At 28.4% G+C, this 23231-nt stretch overlaps 2 protein-coding genes across 2 annotated transcripts; one reads left to right on the top strand and one right to left on the bottom strand.

Moving 5' to 3' along the window:
- Positions 1–1911: 1911 nt before the first annotated feature.
- Positions 1912–13060, bottom strand: LOC119613664 (nuclear distribution protein nudE-like 1). The gene is made up of 6 exons (XM_037969687.1): positions 12978–13060; positions 12758–12911; positions 8202–8298; positions 7740–7961; positions 6549–6655; positions 1912–2205 (listed from the first exon to the last, which is right to left on the bottom strand). Exons 1-6 carry the CDS (start codon positions 13058–13060, stop codon positions 1912–1914), a joined length of 957 nt encoding a protein of 318 aa, XP_037825615.1.
- A 2660-nt stretch (positions 13061–15720) lies between these two features.
- LOC119613667 (type 2 phosphatidylinositol 4,5-bisphosphate 4-phosphatase-like) lies at positions 15721–23130 on the top strand. Its single transcript, XM_037969690.1, is given in 6 exon segments — positions 15721–15831; positions 16309–16760; positions 22391–22569; positions 22632–22714; positions 22716–22836; positions 22915–23130. Coding segments are annotated over 5 exon segments (744 nt in total). The 5' UTR covers positions 15721–15831; positions 16309–16600; the 3' UTR covers positions 23116–23130.
- The last annotated feature ends 101 nt before the right edge of the window (positions 23131–23231 follow it).

The raw sequence follows: 23231 nt of genomic DNA, 5'->3' as shown, positions 1-23231 counted from the left end.
TTTCTTTAAGAAATTTTTAATCTCTCCCGAGAGATCATTAATTTCTTTAGGAAATTTTTGATCTATTCTCAGAGATCATCAATTTCTTTAGGAAATTTTTCATCTCTCCTCAGAGATCATCAATTTCTTTAGGAAAATTTTCATCTCTCATGAAAGATCATTAATTTCTTTAGGAAATATTCGATCTCTCCCAAGAGATCATCAATTTTTTTAGGAAATTTTCGATCTCTCCCGAAAGATCATTAATTTGTTTAGGAAATTTTTGATCTCTCCCGAGAGATCATCAATTTCTTTAGGAAATTTTTCACCTCTCCCGAGAGATCATCTATTTCTTTAGGAAATTTTTGATCTATCCCGAGGAATCATCAATTTCTTTAGAAAATGTTTCACCTCTCCCGAGAGATCATCAATTTATTTTGGAAATTTTTGATCTCTCTCAAGAGATCATCAATTTCTTTGGAAATTTTTGACTTCTCCCGAGAGATCATCAATTTATTTTGGAAATTTTTGATCTCTCTCAAGAGATCATCAATTTCTTTGGAAATTTTTGATCACTCTCGAGAGATCATCAATTTCTTTAGGAAATTTTCGATCTCTCCCGAGAGATCATGATTTTCTATAAGAAATCTTTGATCTCTCTCGAGAGATCATCAATTTGTTTAGAAAATTTTAGATCTCTCCCGAGAGATCATCAATTTCTTTTGGAAATTTTTGATCTCTCCCGAAAGATCATCAATTTCTTTAGGAAATTTGTGATCTCTCCCGAGAGAGATCATCAATTTCTTTAGGAAATTTTTGATCTCTCCCGAGAGATCATCAATTTCTTTAAGAAATCTTGATCTCTCCCAAGAGATGATCAATTTCTTTACGAAAGTTTCGATCTATCCCGAGAGATCATCAATTTCTTTAGGAAATTTTTGATTTCTCCCGAGAATTCATCAATTTCTTTAGGAAATTTTTGATCTCTCCCGAGAGATCATCAATTTCTTTAAGAAATCTTGATCTCTCCCAAGAGATGATCAATTTCTTTACGAAAGTTCCGATCTATCCCGAGAGATCATCAATTTCTTTAGGAAATTTTTGATTTCTCCCGAGAATTCATCAATTTCTTTAGGAAATTTTCGATCTCTCCCGAGAGATCATTAATTTCTATAAGAAATCTTTGATCTCTCTCGAGAGATCAACAATTTGTTTAGAAAATTTTAGATCTCTCCCGAGAGATCATCAATTTCTTTTGGAAATTTTTGATTTCTCCCGAGAATTCATCAATTTCTTTAGGAATTTTCGATCTCTCCCGAGAGATCATTAATTTCTATAAGAAATCTTTGATCTCTCTCGAGAGATCATCAATTTGTTAGAAAATTTTGGATTTCACTTAAGATATCATTAGTTTATATAGCAAACTTTCGATCTCTCCGGAGAGATTAACTACTTCTATAGGAAATTTTTAAGATTCAGTAAGTTTTCAATATTTTAAGCAAATATAATGGTGGTATTTGGGCCTTATGTGAGTTATGAAGCTTAAACATAAAATATAACAAAGAAACAATTAATAATATAAAAAATTTATTAAAAAAAATATTTAATACATAAAATTATTAGGCTACAGTTATATAAATAAAAATTATATAATTAAATAAAATTAAATTAAACATTAAATATTAATACAGAAAATTGTAAGTTTTTTTTTCCAACTAAAAGTAGGTCTTTCTTAATAAAATCTACTAAAGCTAACAAAACGAACACTAGTATCTTTTTGTATTAATTTGTATTTAAACTTGTTAAGCTTTATATAATTTCATCAGTCCATTTTTAAATTTTTACGAAAAAAAATAATCTCTATGTCTTTTTTGGTCTAATCATATTAAATATTTATATTATTTGGTATTTCACTACTATTGGAGGAATTTCTTAAAGTGCCGCAAAAATATTATTATTTGAACTCATGCGTTCAGCAAAACGTTTAAAAATGTTTGAGCCAAAATTTAAACTTGTATTACTGCGACTGGTGGAGCGACGCAATAAAACATTATTATTGTCGGGGGCATCTTCTGACACCGACGACATTTGGGTATCATCATTATTTGCCTTAGATGTTTTGTTGGTGGAGGAGAAAGTGGTGGAATTTGTGGTGGTGTTGACTTTCGTTCTTTCACATATACAACTAAAACGATCACATTGAGGACATAAAAGTGCTTTATCCAACTGAAAGATAATTTATATAGAATAGAATTTTTGAGGTTGTGTTTTTAACGAAATTTTTTTCTTTTTTTTTAAGGGTTTAGACCAAAGGTTAGTCTTTGTTTTTTTTTCAGTTCCTTTAAGAATGTATGCAATTAATGTTACTGTTAGAAAAATGTAAAAGAATGTAATATTAGAAAGTTGTTTTGAAAAGGTTTATAAGTAACAATGCATGGACATTAGGACTACAAGTAGTATGAAGGAAAGTAAGAAATTTAAGCTTTTTTTAAGGTAGAATTCATTTTTAATGTTTAGTGCAATGGAATTAGTAAGAGATGTACTTGTATGTTGTATTTAAAAGTGAAATTAAGAAATGTTTTTTATATAGAAGAAAATTTAGAATTTCATATTTATCCACAACTTCAATATTCTAATCTTTATGTTGCTAGTTGGAAAGTCAAATTTGTATGCCCTTTTAAAAATGTTATAAACTTTAGAGCTTAATTGCGTTTTGTATCTGGTATTGAATTCAATTATTCTTATTTCGTAAACTTCATTTTTGATTTGTTTATCATGGACACAAACCAATACTTAATAGTGAATATCATAGTTTTAACAAAGACACAAACAATTTAAAGCACACACACATGCATGAAACGAAGGAGGAAAAATCTGAAAAATCGGAAGTCAATCTCTAACAAATCATAAGATATCCAAAGTCGAACCGATACGATGCCTTAAAATTCATTGTTAGTGATAATCTGTGGCAAACATATCGTTTAAAAACAGAGACTTAGACTAAAAGGTATTAAAGTTAAATGAGGGAAACTAACGTTCATGCGCGAATCGAGGAACATAAAGAACAAGTGCTGACTGTATGTGAATGGTCTCACGTTAAGAGACTACTTTGAGAAAACTAGTGCCATTTCGATGTCGATGTCTGATGAGTAGCAAGATGATTTGTTTTAGTCGGATTTGTTTGTTTGCTCTTCTACCGATTAGTCGAAGGCTAAGAAAGAAAGAACTGCAATGTCAAAGACAAAATCTTGTTCAATAGTTTGCGTTGGAGTGAAAGCTAAAAGCATGACAAGGCAATACCTGGCATCAGATCTCTGAATCAAATGACGAAGAGATATTCTTCGTTTACAGCGTTAACACACCCTACCAAACATTGCAATTAGGATTGCGGGAGCAATAAGGACGTCGCCAACAAAAGCCTTGCTAACTGTAACGAATTAGTTACCAGCTGTCCTGATGGTAATACAACTAGCCCTTAATTCTGAAATCAGACAAACCTATGTGATTCGTGGTCTGGCAAGTAAAGACAATCCTTGCAGCTTAATGTAGACTATTGCATTGCTAAACCTTATTGCAACAGAAGCTATCATATCCGAATTCCTGCTAGACGTTCCCACGACAATTGGATCTTCGCTCCGGAACGACCCCAAGTCATACTCGGCCAAAGATTGTCAACCCAGCGACAGCTGTATCAACCGAAAGTTTTTTCCCAGGAAAGAACTATCGGCCACAGTGGAACTGTTACAACAACAACAATTCCTGCTAGGAATTCAGTAACGAGTCCCACTCAACCAATGATGTAACGAATGTTTACACTAATGGCTCCAAAAGGAGTAAAAGTTATGAGTTCTGGGTTTTACATTGAAAGATTTGGAATTAAATTTGATACTACCTTTAAGGCACACCAAAGTTGCGACCAAAAAGTCACTGGTTCAGACTAAACTATATGAAATCGGTCAAATTAGATGGTTTAACTCCCAACATCAAGCTTATTGTTGAGCATTCGCAGGGATCAAATAAGAATGCTGCTATCAATCATAACGAGACCACTATGCAATTGGCAAGTACGTCAGAAAAATGGGTCTCGAATACAGCGATTACTTTAGAAGTTGTCATAATGAGGAAGAAGTGGAAATAATACCTCACCAACTTTGCTATTGCCCATTATTCATTGAAAGCAGAAAACAATGTTTCGGGTTTGATGCTCTCTCTTGTTTGATGAAGCTAACTGGGATATGCTTCAAAAATATCTTAAACTTTGTGAATCAAATCGGTTGGTTTAAACCTAGAAGTAGTGAGTAGTACTTTAATGGACTCCTATGAACACTAGGTCATCACAAGGGCACCGCAATAGGGTGAACCCACCTGGGCCACTCAAGATTGTTTGAGTGGCTAGCCTTCTTACCCAAACCTAAATAAGAAAATTTTTGAAAATTCTATAAAAAAAGGCAAATTTTTAAAAATTTCTTTAAAATAGTTAAATTTCGAAATTTCCTAATTATGTTGGTTTTTAAATTCCCTAAAAATAAGCAAATTTTGGAAAATTTCCCTATAATTGAAAAATTTCTTGAAATATGGAAACAAATTTAAAATTTTTACTAAAAATAGAAAAATTTTTCATAGAAAGACAAATTTCAAAAATTATCCAAATTTCCTTAATTAGTTTTTTGTCTAAAATAGACAAATTTCTCTATAAATGAAAAATGTTGAAATTCTCCCAAAAATGTCCCTAAAAAGTTTGAAAATTTCCCCAAAATTATGCAAATTTTGAAAATTTCCCCTTAAATGGATTTTAATTTTTTTTTTTTTAATTTTAAAAAATATTAATTTCCCTTAAATTGACAAATTTTTACAATGTCCCCAAAAATGAAAAATTTTGTCTAAATGAAAAAAATTTCCTGAAAATAGAAAAATCTTTTAAATTTCCCCAAAAGACGAAAATTTCAAAAATTTTCTTATATGTCTATAGAAAAATTTCTCAAAAATAAACAAAATTTTTAAATTTTCTGAAAAATTGAACAAAAATGGAATTTCTCTTAAAATTAACAAATTTTAAAAATTTCCCAAAATTTTTTCGAAAAAATTTTCCAAAATTGGATGATTTTCAAAAAATTTTCATTAAACTGAACAAAATTTCCTTATAAATAGATAAAATTTTAAAAATTTCCCTAAAAATATACAAATATTGAAAATTTCCTCAAAATAGAACAATTTTTTTTAATTATCCCAAAAGTGGGAAAATTTCGAAAAATAGGGAAATATTTGAAAAATATCCCAAAAATAGAAACATTTTGAAAACTTTTCTTGAAAATTATTGTAAATTTCCCTTAAAATTGACAAATTTTAAAATTTCCCCAAAAATAGACAACTTGGAAAAAAAATTTCCCCCAAAATTGGACAAATTTCGAAAATTTTTCTCTAAATGTAAAAAAATTTCCCTAAAAATAGATAAAATTTTAAAAATGTTTCTAAAAAAATAAATTTTAAATTTAAAATATTGAAAATTTTCCTCAAAATAGAAAAAAATTTTAAATTTCCTTAAAAAGGAATATTTCAAAAATTTCCCCATATATATGAATATAGAAATATTTGAAAATTTTCTCAAAAATAAACAAAATTTTTAAAATTTCCGAAAAAATTTAAAAAAAAAATCGAAATTTCTCTTAAAATTGACAAATTTTAAAACCTTCCCCAAAAATAGACAACTTTTGCAATAATTTCCCCAAAATTGAACAAATTCGAAAATTGATCTCTAAATGGAAAAAAAAATTCCCTAAAAATAGATACAATTTTAAAATTCCCCTAAAAATAGGCAAATTTTTAAAGTTATCCTAAAAATAGACAAATATTGACAATTTTCCTCAAAGTAGAAACATTTTTTAAAAATGGAATATTTTCAAAAATTTTGAAAATTTTTCTAAAACTAAAAATATTTTGAAAATTTTCCCAAAAATAAGACAAATTTTGAAAATTTGCCAAAAATATCAATTTTTTTAAATTTCCTCAATAATAGAGAGAAATTTTGAAAATTACACTAAAACTAACAAATTTTTTAAAAATTCCAATTATTTTAAAAATTATATGTTTTTTGACAAATTTTTATATTTGTAACCAATTTTACCATCACTTTTACTTGTTGTCTTGTAAGAATAAAATTGATGTTTTTACAAAGTTTCTGTTTTAAATTACGATAAATCAACGATTTTTCAAAACCCCCAACGTCTATTATATTAATAATTATGTTCATTATTTCTTAAACAAATGACATTTAAATTATACTAGACAATAACAAACAAAACAAATAGACAAACACATATTTCTTAAACAACAATTGGAGACAGATAAGAAATAATATTATCATCAAAGTTTTTTTTCGTATGGATAAAACACTTAGTTTTTCTAGACTTGTTTTTTTGTTAGAACAAATAAATAATTAAACAAAATTTATTAGAAAATTAAACATGCATTAAAAATGAACTATAACTAAAACAAAGAGATTATTTTATAAGTAGAAAATTACACAAAAATCCCACACCATTTTTAATAAATTTTAAAAACTTTATACTTACATTTAATTTTCTGAGCATATCAGTGACAATGTTAAATGCTGTCGTACGTGAACTAGCAGTCATTGCATTACCATTAAGTAAATTATCCGGATCGGCAAATGGTTTTCCTAGATTTAGCAAAACAAAAAAACAATACAAATTACCATTTTTCATATTAAATTTCAAATAGAGGAAGGAAGTATTAAACTAAAAAATAACTAAAAAAATAGGAAAGGTAGTAGAGGGATAAAAGATTAATAGAATTTACACAGGGGGGGACAAACACAACACAAATGCACTTTGATTAACTAAATATAAATGAACAAAATTACTTAATTATGTGAAATGATTTACGACAATTATGATGAAGATGAAATGAACCTGCTGATGATTTTATTATTTTTTTTTTTTTTTTAATTAATGAGCATTTTTACAATGTATTTATTAACATTAATAGAAAAATAACTTAACATTTATAAATATTATACATACAAAAGAATGTTTGAATAAAAAATGTAATTGAGTCACTTTTATAAAAAATTATCTCAATTAAAGTAAAAGAATTTTTTTAAAATCTTTTTAAAATTTACACAATTTTTAGGAATACAAATAGGAATTTTAAATAGTATTTGTTTTAAATCAAAAAACACAAAAGTACAAATTGTATACAACTTACAAAATTAAAGAATATCTGAAAAAGTATTTGCTAAAAACAAAATATTAAAAAAACGTTTTAAACTAACAAATAAATACTAATAGTCTTACCTAGACAACTTTTAACTGACGAAAAAAAATGTCTGTTACCAGTTGTTCAAATATAACCATCGTTAAAGCAAAAAAATATGTAAATTTCCATTACAACATAAAAGACAAAGAAATGATAAAATGCATAATGAAACAAAAAAATAAAATAAAAATATACATACGCTACAGTAAATAAAAAAACTTACATTACAAATATTAAGAGATTAACACTTAAAATATGTAAAAATACAAATAAATAAAAAGCGTATAAATATAATAAGATAATAATAAAATAATAAATAAAATGTGCTTTTTTATAGTGTTTGTTTGTGTGTTGTGATTTAGACCCCTGTGTGTATTTTCTTTTTTTTCAACAAAAATTCTTAATCTTTTTTACGATACTTTTTAGTTAATTTTAAAGCGTGTCTGGTTTGTTTTAATGAACGGCATATCTTACTTTTAATGAACGCTGTTGTAATTGATAATCATTAATATTTGTTGCTGTATTATTTGTTGTTCCTAACGTATTGGTATTATTAAGGGCTGCTGTATCGTGCGACTGCAACATTATATCACCATTAATGCCATTGGGTGTGGTAACTTCAGAACCAGAACCCACCACCAGACCGCCATTCTGTGTTCCGTTTGTGGAGGTGTAACGTGTTTTCACATTAAGTTCTTGTTTAAGATCTGTAAGCAAATAGAAAATATTTAATACAATTATATAAATTAGATAAAATACAAATTGTATCTACCTCTCGTTTCATCCATTAATCTTTGTAGTTTTCTTGTAAAACTTCTTTTTCATCTACTTCCATTTCAAGTAATGCATTCTTTTCATATGCTTTATCCAGCATTCGTTCAAAATCTACAATACTTTCATTTAGTATACGATGCGCTCGTTCTAAATCATCATTTTTCTGTTCCAACTGTCGCAGGTATCTTTCATGGAATCTCGTTCTTTTTTCATATTTTCCAATTGTTTTTCAATGCTATTTAATTCCATACTATGTGATTCGAGTTTGATCTAAATTAAAAAAGATTTAAAGAATTATGTAGTACTGAACTAGAACTGAACTAGAACTGAACTAGAACTGAACTAGAACTGAACTAGAACTGAACTAGAACTGAACTAGAACTGAACTAGAACTGAACTAGAACTGAACTAGAACTGAACTAGAACTGAACTAGAACTGAACTAGAACTGAACTAGAACAACTGAACTGAACTGAACTAGAACTGAACTAGAACTGAACTAGAACTGAACTAGAACTGAACTAGAACTGAACTAGAACTGAACTAGAACTGAACTAGAACTGAACTAGAACTGAACTAGAACTGAACTAGAACTGAACTAGAACTGAACTAGAACTGAACTAGAACTGAACTAGAACTGAACTAGAACTGAACTAGAACTGAACTAGAACTGAACTAGAACTGAACTAGAACTGAACTAGAACTGAACTAGAACTGAACTAGAACTGAACTAGAACTGAACTAGAACTGAACTAGAACTGAACTAGAACTGAACTAGAACTGAACTAGAACTGAACTAGAACTGAACTAGAACTGAACTAGAACTGAACTAGAACTGAACTAGAACTGAACTAGAACTGAACTAGAACTGAACTAGAACTGAACTAGACTGAACTAGAACTGAACTAGAACTGAACTAGAACTGAACTAGAACTGAACTAGAACTGAACTAGAACTGAACTAGACTGAACTAGAACTGAACTAGAACTGAACTAGAACTGAACTAGAACTGAACTAGAACTGAACTAGAACTGAACTAGAACTGAACTAGAACTGAACTAGAACTGAACTAGAACTGAACTAGAACTGAACTAGAACTGAACTAGAACTGAACTAGAACTGAACTATAACTGAACTAGAACTGAACGAGAACTGAACTAGAACTGAACTAGAACTGAACTAGAACTGAACTAGAACTGAACTAGAACTGAACTAGAACTGAACTAGAACTAGAACTGAACTAGAACTGAACTAGAACTGAACTAGAACTGAACTAGAACTGAACTAGAACTGAACTAGAACTGAACTAGAACTGAACTAGAACTGAACTAGAACTGAACTAGAACTGAACTAGAACTGAACTAGAACTGACTAGAACTGAACTAGAACTGAACTAGAACTGAACTAAACTGAACTAGAACTGAACTAGAACTGAACTAGAACTGACTAGAACTGAACTAGAACTGAACTAGAACTGAACTAGAACTGAACTAGAACTGAACTAGAACTCAACTAGAACTCAACTAGAACTCAACTAGAACTGATAAAAAGACTCTCGCACGACGAATTTTTTTTTATAAGTTAATGTAAAAAGTGTTATCATTCTGGTAATTATGTCACAAAAATGTTTACTATAAATGTTTTAAACATGTTTATACCTTTAAAGCAAATATAGTAAATAGATTAATACGTTGGCTATATTCCAACTATTTTAAATTTAGACCTTATTAAATTCTTGGCGACATATTTCTGGCCACAATTTCATTGTGAAAAACATCTAAGAATACCGCTAATAGCTAATAAAAACACTTCATTCATTTTCTATAAGATTAATTCTGTGGTTTTAAATGCAAAATATCAAATCCAACAAATTATTATTATTATTTTTTTCTTCGGTATAAAAGTTATGAATAAGCTTTAGGCTATTAAAGGGTTACGTTATTATAATCAGGATTTCAACATGTTTCTATATTTAATAATATGTAAAATATTACGAAGAAAAGAAAAGGAAAAAATGTAATAAAAGTGATTTCTATGTTTTCTATTGAGCAAGTTTGCTACAAAAGGAAAATTGTCATAAAAAATAAATGTTTATAAAGCTAAAAATAGAGTTTTTAAAAGAGGTAATTAACAAATGCGAGAAACGTTATTGATTTTTTGCAATACACAATAGAAAACAAATGTAGCAGAAGTAACAACTCATTCTTTATTTATTTTATACATTTGGAAGAAATTGATTTGACAAAATGTTCTTTAGTTCATTTATTTCCTTTTAGCTCTAGACAATCAGACTATTGAACTTTCTCAATCAATATAAAAGTATATAAAATTATTTGTTACGTTGTTTAATCAAGTACTTAAAGAGATAATGAATTCAATGATTTTGATTAGAAAATTTACGTACATTTGCTGCTTTATATACCATACAAAGTGTACATTCTAATTTGTCAAATATAAATTAAAAAATTCTTGTTCTAGTCCAGTTCTGTTCTAGTTCATTCAGTTCTAATTCAGTTCTAGTTCCGTTCTAGTTCAGTTCTAGTTCAGTGCTGTTAAAGATCCCATTTTTCTAGTTCAGTTCTAGTCAGTTCTAGTTCTTCTAGTTCAGTTCTAGTTCAGTTCTAGTTCAGTTCTAGTTCAGTTCTAGTTCAGTTCTAGTTCAGTTTCCAGTTCAGTTCTAGTTCAGTTCTAGTTCAGTTCTAGTTCATTCTAGTTCAGTTCTAGTTCAGTTCTAGTTCAGTTCTAGTTCAGTTCTAGTTCAGTTCTAGTTCAGTTCTAGTTCAGTTCTAGTTCAGTTCTAGTTCAGTTCTAGTTCAGTTCTAGTTCAGTTCTAGTTCAGTCTAGTTCAGTTCTAGTCAGTTCTAGTTCAGTTCTAGTTCAGTTCTAGTTCAGTTCTAGTTCAGTTCTAGTTCAGTTCTAGTTCAGTTCTAGTTCAGTTAATTTCAGTTCGAGTTCAGTTGTAGTTCAGTTCCAGTTCAGTTCTAGTTCAGTTCTAGTTCAGTTCTAGTTCAGTTCTAGTTCAGTTCTAGTTCAGTTCTAGTTCAGTTCTAGTTCAGTTCTAGTTCAGTTCTAGTTCAGTTCTAGTTCAGTTCTAGTTCAGTTCTAGTTCAGTTCTAGTTCAGTTCTAGTTCAGTTCTAGTTCAGTTCTAGTTCAGTTCTAGTTCAGTTCTAGTTCAGTTCTAGTTCAGTTCTAGTTCAGTTCTAGTTCAGTTCTAGTTCAGTTCTAGTTCAGTTCTAGTTCAGTTCTAGTTCAGTTCTAGTTCAGTTCTAGTTCAGTTCTAGTTCAGTTCTAGTTCAGTTCTAGTTCAGTTCTAGTTCTAGTTCAGTTCTAGTTCAGTTCTAGTTCAGTTCTAGTTCAGTTCTAGTTCAGTTCTAGTTCAGTTCTAGTTCAGTTCTAGTTCAGTTCTAGTTCAGTTCTAGTTCAGTTCTAGTTCAGTTCTAGTTCAGTTCTAGTTCAGTTCTAGTTCAGTTCTAGTTCAGTTCTAGTTCAGTTCTAGTTCAGTTCTAGTTCAGTTCTAGTTCAGTTCTAGTTCAGTTCTAGTTCAGTTCTAGTTCAGTTCTAGTTCAGTTCTAGTTCAGTTCTAGTTCAGTTCTAGTTCAGTTCTAGTTCAGTTCTAGTTCAGTTCTAGTTCAGTTCTAGTTCAGTTCTAGTTCAGTTCTAGTTCAGTTCAGTTCTAGCTAGAACTGAACTCAGTTCTAGTTCAATTCCAGGTCAGTTCTAGTTCAGTTATAGTTCAGTTCTTGTTCAGTACTGTTAAAGATCCCATTTTTCACTTCATATCAATCATATTTTATAAAAATCTAAATTTTCAAACAATAGCAGATAAAGTGCTAGAGTTTGGTTTGAATATTTTAATATACAGGCAAATCCCGGTATAACGAATGATATAATGTCAGGCCCTTTCGTTAAATCGAAATATTCGTTATATCGGAATTATTTTTTCTAGTAAATTTATTTATTTAATGGACAAAAAACCATTCAAATTAATGTATGAAATTATTACTTCAAATTTTATTTCAAACAACTAATAACAACGCACACGTTTTTCCATTTTGAACATCTGAACGGATTGAAAAATTTGTGAAGGATTTTAGTTTTCTAACAACTTTAATTTCCTGCTATTTCCTTAACCTTATTTTATTATCTAGAAGATAGAATTAAACTCTTTTGAGAAAAAACTGAACTTGAGAATCGATAACTGAGTCTCATGCTGATAATTTCAAAACCCTGGAATATTGCGCCAAATTGGGGTATCGAAATAATTTATTTTGCTGTAAAATTTTATTATTTCAATGTATCCCTTTTAAACACGATTCAAGCTAAATTTACCATTAAATTCACATCTAACAGATTTATGCTTTTTAGATTATAATGTAAGGAATTTTGATCGATAGGTCAGATATGTAGTATAACTGAAATTAGGAATATGGGCGACTTCTTTCATTTTTACATTATATTCTAATTGCTCAATCAAGTTTTTGATCAAAAGCTGGATTTTTTTAGGTATTTTTTCTTTTTATTCGTTATATCGAGTATAAAATTTCTTAAACGTTCGCTATATAAGGTAGTTAATGTTAAAAATTTGGCTGTTCGTTATATCGGATTTTCGTTAAAGTGAGATTCGTTATACCGGGATTTGCCTGTAATTATAAAGGTCACAAAACCTAACTCTTACTTGTTTTTTAATTCCGGTTTTTGTTAGCTTTAAAAAAAGGATGATTTAACTAACCTTAAGTGATTCATTTTCTTTTTCCACTGATGATAATTTAAATCTGAGATCTTTAATTGTTGCCTGTTTTTGATCAATAGTAGCATCCATTTCGGCTTCCATTTCACGTGATTGCTCAACGTATTCGTCATACTCCTGCTTAACATCTGTCCACCTAAATATTGCAAAAAAAAATAAATAAGAAAATTTCACATTTTTTACAAATACAACAAACACTTACTCTTTGTGATAGAGTTTAGCCCTTTCCTTCCAATAACGACATTCGTCTTCAACACTATTAAACAGTGGAGGTGATTCCATCATAATTTTTTAGTTGTTGTTTGTATGTGGTCGTTTATGTGTGTGTATTTTTTGTTGGGTTGGGAGACTCTATCAAAGAGTTCAGTGAGCAAAAGTTTCGTTTCGTTTAAAATCCAGGGAAAATCGAATATAAATCCTTCCTGGTTTTAGGCTTTATTCGGGGGGAAAGTCTTTTAAATCAATTTTTTATAAATGTTGTAAAAAAAATTGTTCAAAGATTTTGTTTGTATCTAATGTTTTTTATATTTGCTTTCCCTGTTTTAATATCGTCGTCGTTTCGTTCTTTTTCTTTAAAAATTTTTCACAATTTTCACAAGTTTTTTTTTCTATAATGAAAAGATAAAATATAAATAAAAGTAAGATAAACACATATAAGTAGCACTGTAGTTATAATTTTTAAGTTGCTGGTGAAAAATCAATTAATTAACAAGTGTTTGTCTTAAGAAAATCCCACACTCTGCCACATTTTCTCTTTTTTCAGCAGTTTTTTTGTTAAAGCAACTGATTTTTCTACGTTGTTTTTTACGTTTATTTTTTTTCTATTGTTTTATTTTTCTTTTTCTAAATTTTTGTTTTTATTTTTACAATTGGGGTTTTCTTTTTGTTGTTGTGGTTGTTTCACTCCCGCTGTCACTTGAACTGCTCAGTAGCGTCAACAATAAAAAAAAACTTGTCTCGTCGCTGCGGCGAAGTACGGAAGCAACAACAAGCAAGCTAGTCAAGAAAAAAATCAGTGAAGTTTTTTTTTTCATCCGTTTTTGCTTCTTCTTTCTCAAGGCAAAATGAAATCATCGCTTTTATTTTTATTGTTTTCGTTTTATTTATTGCCAACCCAAAAGGTTTTCATTACTTTTGACGATTCCATAAATTTATAATATTATTTTTTCAGTAACACTTACTTTTTTTGTAAAATTTCTTTATTTTTTCTTAGTGAGTTTGGTAAAAGTTTGCAAAATAAAATTTTAGAACGAAACAATTGTGTGTTTGATATAAAAAATTTCACAGTTGTATAAAAAAGTACTTAGTGTGGCCAGATGTGTAAAATTTTTGAGGTATTTTGACGTTTTTAATTTCATGCAATTGGCTAATAGGAAAATTTAAAGATTTTTGCTTTAGTTTTTAGAATTTTTAACAAAATCAAGAATTTTACGTATTTTTGTATGTGTGAAAAATAAAAAACAAGATCTTGATTGTGAATGAAGGGATCTTTTTGTAGGTTTCAGCTATTTTTAGTATTTGATCAACAGATATTTTTGGAATATATTGTTGTAATAATCTGACTGTTGGCGATGGTTATTCTCTAAGTGATACACTTGGAAAAACTAATTTCATATATTTCTTTCTCAACCTTTTATAGGTAAAAATTACATTCTAGTTCGATCCATTTGATCCAAAAATTAATAGGAATATTCACTCTTCATAGAACTCCATAGTTGAAAAAAACCCGACTTTTTGACTCTGCAATTTATAAAAATTAAATTTTTCGACTTTAAAATTTAAAATTTTCGTATTTTTTTTTTTTTTTTTTTTTTTTTTAATTTGGCTTTTCGACATTTTCGATTTTTTTCTTTTTTTATTTACAAATTTGATTTGTTTTATACAAGAGAATCTATTTATCGATTAGCTTCAGTCGATTTAATATTATTTTGTTTCAGTTAAATTCGCGGTTTTGTATAAAATAATCTGGCATCTCGGGCATTTGAATAAAACGTTGACGTTGTTTGGGCGAATGTTTTCTACTACAGCGTTGGTGTAAACAATATAAATTGTACCAAACAAACAAAAATGAAAGTACCAAAAAATGGTCCACGTTCTTCTGTTATAGATTTTCTAAAAATAGCAAATTTATTAATATTAAAAAAATGATTTATAGAAAGTTTTCTTCAAAAAAGAAAAAATCTATTTCTGGTATAAAAAGTTCTAAAAAAATCAGCTTTAAAAAAGTAGTTAAAATTTAAATTAATCATCCCTTTAAAAAAAGTTTAAAAAGCACTGCATTTCTATGTAAAAACGCCCTTTAAAGTAGTACCAAATTGTGCCACCCTAAATAACGAAGCAAATAAAAACGATACAGAAACCTGAGCCGAATTAGCATAAAGCCTAGGCGCCGTCGTTGAATATTTATATATAGGAGTTTCACTAAATCTAATGAATTTTGCAATTTCAGATACATAATGGACATTTTGAACGTTTATGTAGCTGGGAAACATTTTTTCTCTAATATAATTTTTATTTCTTTAAAAACACAATAGGATTGTTGATATGATATTCAGAAAATTCGTTTTTATTATGAAAATTTTCTTTAGAAATTAGGAAACAATCGAAATTGAAGTTTTTCATTTTGAATTCAGAAAATCTCAAATGAAAAGCATATTTCTTATATAAATTTATAACAGTATAATAAGAGTTAAGATTTTTCATTTGAATTTCGGAACAGAACAATTAAAATTGAGATTTTTTCATTTTGGATTCGAAAAAAACATTTGAAAAATAAGCTTTTAGTAATATGGATCAAGCTTTTATTCAATTTCTTTTGAAAATTAGAAGCTGAAAACTTAGCCGGTTTACTGCCAATTTTTTGACGCCGAAAAATATTAAATGTCTGTTCCGCCGTTGTCGTCGTTTTTTGTCGGCGCAGGACTTTGTAATGACATTTCGCCGTTTTATTGAATTCGGTGATTTTTTCTATTCATTCTTCGGGAAGAATCAACCAATTTTGCAGTTTTCTTAAAATCAACGCAAAAAAAATATTTTGCAAACTTTTATAACAAAAGGTAAACAAAAATATATACAACGAACAACTAAATATTTGCTAAACTCTACAACTAAAACAAAAGTAAATTGTTAAAAAAATTAACTGATGAAATTGTACAAAAAAGTAAATGACAATATAAATTGTCAAAGGAGCAGAAGAGGGAACAAGAAAAAACGCAATAAAAAACTGAATGAAGGAAAAAACTGCAGTCATAGCAGAAAAGAAAAAGAGAAGAAAGAAGAAAAAAGTTACAAATTAATTTAAATTGTTAATTTTTCTATTCAAAATGCAATCAATGTACAGATTATGACACACAAACATATTAAGAAGAATATAATTTAAATAAATAAATTAAAGATAAAAATAATATCAAGATTTATCTTCTAGTCATACGGCCCGCATTCGGGGGGAAAGACAAAGAACAATGAAAAAATGTGTTTTTCTTATTTGTGAAAAAAATTTAAATTTGTATGTTTTTTTCTTCCTATTCTTGCAGGTCTTCTCCATTAAAAAGAAAATAAAGCAGAGGCAGCAACAACAACAGCAATAAGAAAAATAAAGTGTAATTTAATCAAGTCACTAAATAAATACCAAAGTAAAAGTAAATAGACAAAATAAAACAATAATAACAAAAAATAAAAAAGTGAAAACAAAAGCCAAAGACCCGAGATCTTAGGAAATTAACAAGAAAACATACATAAATAAAACAAATAATACTTAAAAGTATTTACATTTTTATAAATTTCGTGGTCAAGTTTCTGTTTAGCTAAAGGAAGAAGGCAAGAAAAATGGGTGATTCCGAGAGACAAAGTCTATTGAAGAATGAAGATACTTCAATGTATACTTCCGCCTCAACCGGCACCACCACCAATGCTGCCGTCAATCAAGGTGATGTTGGTGTTACAGGCCAACAGCAGCCGTCACAACAGCAACAACCATCAGCAGAAGGTAAGTAGTTCATTAAACTATAATTTGGATAACAGGGAATGTTTACTATAAGTACGTGTAAGTCTACATGTACCATAGACTGACTAGGCGTTGGTGTTTTTTGTTTAAAAATCAAATCATAGGCTATTACACTATGGAGTATACCCTACACTAGTACAGTTATGAGGAGGGATTTATGAGTACAATAATATTGAAGAATGTTTATGTATGGAAAAGAACTTCCCGGTTTAATACTGGAAATTTCTTTTAAATTTTTTTATAATATATCAGAAAACGGGTGCCCCGAAAGGCTAGCTTATCAGCCTGGGGATAGTGGGTTCGATTGTCACAAGAGTCTCTGGTCTGCTTCATTACAACCTTAGAATAGGTAAGAATATAGTTTGCAATTGTATTGTAATTATGCGTTTGAGATAATGTTTGTAACACCCAAAAAATATTGGTCCTACATGCAGAACCCTCCGGAGTGGGCTAACTTATTATAGGTTATACTGCTACTATAAGTTATTGTTATTGCAACTATCAATGTTTTTTACTATTCATTTGTTTCTTATGTTTGGTTATTATTATTGTCACATTTTGTTATTTGACTGAACTGAACGACTGACTGAATGTTTTGAATGTGGTTGGAAACCCGACAAGTGTGTTTGTGCCATTGTGTTGCAATCTTCTAACGAACAACTACTAACAGTCAATAACTGCATATTGTTTGTTTAATTATTTATTTATTTTAAAATTTCAATATTTTTTTTTCAAGCGAAACTACAACAAAAGTATGCTTATGTTTTGCAAAGATTTCTTATTTTGTTTTTTTTCCATTTCAATAAAACTTTGAATTATTATTTAGGTATCAAATTTCTTTCGAATCATATAACTGTAAAGTGTGTTACAGTTATTGTAAATTTTCTTAACTCTTTACATATAATAATACGATTGAAAGGGTTAAGAAATTGCTTGAAAACGGACTGTTTTTGTTATTTGTTATTTTTTATTTTGCAATTTTAATAGATAAATTTTAAACAATTCGATTTCGCAATCATTTCTTTTGTTGTCTAGGGCTAAGGGGTTTTAATTTCTCGATATGATTTAACTCTTCAGATACGAAAATATTCATTTTTTCAGGAAAAAGTTGTTAACCTTTATATAATTTTATGATCATTTTTGAGTTTTTTAATATTTAGTTGTACTAGTGGCAGTAGTTAAAGGGTTAATAATATGCGTAATAACATTTTGTATTCTTCTTTATTTATATCTATATGTATGTATATTTATACAAATAAATCCATAAATTCATTCAAATTTCAGACAATTTCGATTTCGTAAACAAATCCTTTACAACATTTGCTTTTATAAAAAAACATTTCCATACAAAATTTGTTTTATAAACCGTTTATTAAAATAAAAATTTGTTTATAAATGAGAAAATACCGGTAAAAAGGCTAGGAATGGCTTGGACAATACTAACTGCGCAACTCACTTTTATAAACCGGCAAATTTAGCGACTGACTGCATTAACAAATACGATAGAAAATGCATCCTTACACCATATCTAGTTGTAATAATTCTTCATTAAAAGCTCGGGGTATTTCTCTCTTTTAAATTGAATGAAGATTTTTGAGATTGTACCGTGTTCATTTTAGATAGATAGATATATAGAGATAGATAGATAGATAGATAGATAGATAGATAGATAGATAGATAAATAGATAGATAGATAGATAGATAGATAGATAGATAGATAGATAGATAGATAGATAGATAGATAGATAGATAGACAGATGGATAGATAGATAGATAGGAAATACCGGTAAAAAGGCTAGGAATGGCTTGGACAATACTAACTGCGCAACTCACTTTTATAAACCGGCAAATTTAGCGACTGACTGCATTAACAAATACGATAAAAAATGCATCCTTACACCATATCTAGTTGTAATAATTAGATAGATAGAGAGATAGATGATAGATAGATAGATAGAAGATAGATAGATAGATAGATAGATAGATAGATAGATAGATAGATAGATAAATAGATAGATAGATAGAATTAGATAGATAGAAGCTAGATAGATAGATAGATAGATAGATATAATATAGATAGGATAGATAGATAGAGTATAGATAGATAGATAGATAGATAGATAGATAGATAGATAGATAGATAGATAGATAGATAGATAGATAGATAGATAGATAGATAGATAGATAGATAGATAGCTGAAGATAGATAGATAGATAGATAGATAGATAGGATAGATAGAAATAGATAGATAGATAGATAGATAGATAGACTAGATAGATAGATAGATCCTGATAGATAGATAGATAGATAGATAGATAGATAGATAGATAGATAGATAGATAGATAGATAGATAGATAGATAGATAGATAGATAGATAGATAGACAGACAGACAGACAGATTAAAGCTTCCACTTAGAACCCCTGGACCAATCTCATTGTTATAAATAATAACAAACTCGAAATCAGTTTCAATTATTATTTATCTTCAAATTTGAAATTAATAGTATTAATGACTAATTCCAGAAATGTAATCTTTGTATAAATATTAGTGTTATAAATCAGTACTTTATTGCTTTACAAACTATCTAAAATACTTTTTACAACAAAAAAAATATAAACATTTTCTAAACTTTTACAAAACAAAGGAACACTACAGACATTAATTTTCCTATTCAAATGTATTTTCATACACATAGCTAGTCCATTTCTGGAATATTTAATACCGAAAAACTTAGTAAACCATATAAAAAAAAAACATTCAATTGTGTCAACAATATATTAGTTAACCATTAAGAAACAAATTTACAAAAGTACTTATAGACAATGTTATGAATTATCTAAAATCTCCCTAAAATATTGAAATTTTTACTAAAAATATACAACATTTAAAATAACGACAAAAATTAAAATATACAAACCAATCTATTAATAAACTTCAATTAGGTTCACTAAATATTAAATTATAATCCGAATAACACTTTTTAATTGACAAAACTTAAAAAAGAAATATTCTTTATAAACAATTGATAATTATAGTTGATCATTTATTTATTTGTTTATGGACTCTGTGATTTTTAATATATGTAGTTTACGAATTTTACTCCCAAACATTTGTTTTTGTTGTTGTCATATCAAAACACTACTACTTGCTTGTAGGTTTGGGCTGGCTAAAGTTGTGACTCATTTTTTAAGTTATCACGTTTATTATTATTTTTCTGTTTTAACTTTTTTTGTATACAATATAAATGATTGTAAATACATATGTATAACTGTTTACTTGTATTTAGTTTGTGTCTGTATGTTAGTATTGTTTTATTAAATATTCATTTCCCACCCCAACAAAATCAATACTTTCTTTAAGTATTATTTACTAATTTAATACTACTTTCTGCACTGCATTTTATTATTTTTTTTTGTTTTATTTTTCATAACAAAAGACTGAGTTTTTTTTGCTCTTATCACGATGAACTCTTTTTAAGAGTTATAATAATTAATATGTGTATATAGGCAATGACTTTGTTTTTAAAGCCTTTATTTAGTTTGTATATGTTCGCTGATTTTGGCAAGATTTTATGATGGAATAGATAGGGTTTTTTAGTTTTAAGGAGGTATTGAATGTGCTAGATATGTAGATAAGTTTGTAGGTTAGTAGAGATTTACATAGATAGATAGATAGATAGATAGATAGATAGATAGATAGATAGATAGATAGATAGAGATAGATAGATAGATAGATAGATAGATAGATAGATAGATAGATAGATAGATAGATAGATAGATAGATAGATACATAGATAGATAGATAGATAGATAGATAGATAGATAGATAGATAGATAGATAGATAGATAGATAGATAGATAGATAGATAGATTGATAGATAGATAGATATAAGATAGATAGATAGATAGAGATAGATAGATAGATAGATAGATAGATAGATAGATAGATGGATAGATAGATAGATAGATAGATAGATAGATAGATAGATAGATAGATAGTAGATAGATAGATAGATAGATAGATAGATAGATAGATAGATAGATAGATATATAGATAGATAGATAGATAGATAGATAGATAGATAGATAGATAGATAGATAGATAGATAGATAGATAGATGGATAGTAGATAGATAGATAGTGATAGATAGATAGATAGATAGATAGATAGATAGATAGATAGATAGATAGATGGATAGATAGATAGATAGATAGATAGTAGATAGATAGATAGATAGATAGATAGATAGATAGATAGATAGATAGATAGATAGATAGATAGATAGATGATAGATAGATAGATAGATAGATAGATAGAGATAGATAGATAGATAGATAGATAGATAGATAGATAGATAGATAGATAGATAGATAGATAGATAGATAGATAGATAGATAGATAGATAGATAGATAGATAGATAGATAGATAGAGATAGATAGATAGATAGATAGATAGATAGATAGAGTAGATAGATAGATAGATAGATAGATAGATAGATAGATAGATAGATAGATAGATAGATAGATAGATAGATAGATAGATAGATAGATAGATAGATAGATAGATAGATAGATAGATATAGATAGATAGATAGATAGATAGATAGATAGATAGAGATAGATGTGATAGATAGATAGATAGATAGATAGAGATAGATAGATAGATAGATAGATAGAAGTAGAGAGATAGATAGATAGATAGATATAATTACAACAGTTGTTGTCTTTTGTACTTTTATAAATTAAAAATTTAGTTTTTGTTGACTTGGGAAGTCCCTACTGCTTTAAGTTAGCTATAATAACTAAAAAAGCTTTTAAAAACTACAGATGTTTTGTACTTATTACTTGATTGGATTCATAGTTCATAAGCGAGATTACTTAAGATTAACAAATATACTGGCGCTATTCAATCTTATGTATTGAGATTGCAAATTTGTGCTACTTCAGGAATTTTGCCATTACTATGTTTGCTAGAGTAGTTTATTAACCAACTTATCGAATATATAGACATTGATTAATTAAAATTTTATTTATTTGAAACGGATTTTACCTTTTCATTTATGTATACAAAAGCCAGCAGTAGCAAGCTCTAGTTTTTTGATGAATTTTAACAAAGATATATTTATTAAAAAAATTTCTTATTCAAAACAGACTTTAAGGGATCATATTTCTGACGATTACACTACTTACATAAATGATAAACTGAACTCCTACACAAAGTGAAGGACAAGCAAAGAATAAAGAAAAGCTTTAATAAAACTTTTCTTTCTTCTTTTTTAATATATTGATAATAAAATGATCAATTGTTTTAGCATTTTATATATTTAATTCATTCATTTCATTTGTTTATGGCGATGCAATAACATTGGCACTAATTAAAAAAAAAAAAAAACATTAAAAGTTTATTAATCTTTAGCAAAAGAAAAACAAACAGCTTTGTTTGTGGCTTATAAATGAATAAATTTAAAATGTTAGAAGAACCTTATTCATTTGGTAAATTAAAATTGTGGTTTATAAAAAAAATTGTGATATGAATAAAAGCAAAACTATTTTAATGATTTCAAACGAGATAATTTTATTAATATTTTTGTGTTTAATTTTTTTTACAGCTGGTGTGGCACAATCGAATGTACCCTTTATTGGACCCGATGAAGTACCACCACCTTATCAGCAGGGTACAGCTGGTGGTGTACCCATGGTTACTTGTCGCGTATGTCAGGGTATGATTGATATAACCTCGAAGCGAGATCAGCACGTTGTTAAGTGTCTTCAGTGTAATGAAGCTACAGTGAGTGTTTGTTTATTCATATGTTTAAATTTTGATTATTTAATTTTTTCTTTATTTTCCAGCCCATACGTAATGCACCACCTGGTAAAAAGTATGTACGTTGCCCTTGCAATTGTTTGCTCATTTGTAAAAGTTCATCTCAACGCTTGTCCACGTCCCAATTGCAAGCGTATTATTAATTTAGCTCCCAGCCCTGTTACACCACCCGTACCCACTATGCCGGGTATGTGTCGTGTCACCTGTGGCCATTGTTCGGATACATTTTTGGTGAATATTTTGAGATTTGTGAAAAAGAAAAGAAGAGTTGGTTTTAAATGTTTTTTTTTTTATTTCTTCTCTTTACAGTTTAATACATTTCACAATTCGTTGGCTCGTTGCCCCCATTGTAGGAAGGTTTCATCGGTGGGCTCTCGTTTTGCCTGTGGTCGTGGCATAATATTTGTCATTATTGGTTTAATTGTATTATTTGCTGGCATTGGTATAACTGTTGGCACACATAATTATGCTAGGGTAAGTTTTAATGGGAATTTACGACATCAAGGTTAAAAAAAGAATACCGGGCATCTCTAAATGAGATAGCGAGACATTCTGGGATATCGCTAATATGGGTCACTGTTTATAGCAAATGTCGGGATAACTGTATAGCTGATGAATTCTATTAA

The sequence above is a fragment of the Lucilia sericata genome, unplaced genomic scaffold, assembly GCF_015586225.1.
Source record: "Lucilia sericata isolate MDLA Ls3-8-SP2 unplaced genomic scaffold, ASM1558622v1 Contig002239F_arrow, whole genome shotgun sequence".
In the NCBI taxonomy this organism is placed as follows: domain Eukaryota; kingdom Metazoa; phylum Arthropoda; class Insecta; order Diptera; family Calliphoridae; genus Lucilia; species Lucilia sericata.
Note: the sequence above shows the minus strand (reverse complement) of the source record. Positions and strands in the feature narration are given on the sequence as shown.

Excerpts from the sequence above, each read along its gene's own strand:
- LOC119613664 (XM_037969687.1), bottom strand. The coding sequence starts at position 13,060 with ATGATGGAATCACCTCCACTGTTTAATAGTGTTGAAGACGAATGTCGT. Across the intron at positions 12,912-12,977 it reads GCTAAACTCTATCACAAAGA|GTGGACAGATGTTAAGCAGG; the intron begins GTAAGTGTTTGT and ends TGCAATATTTAG. Across the intron at positions 8,299-12,757 it reads AAGAAAATGAATCACTTAAG|ATCAAACTCGAATCACATAG; the intron begins GTTAGTTAAATC and ends TTTTTAATTTAG.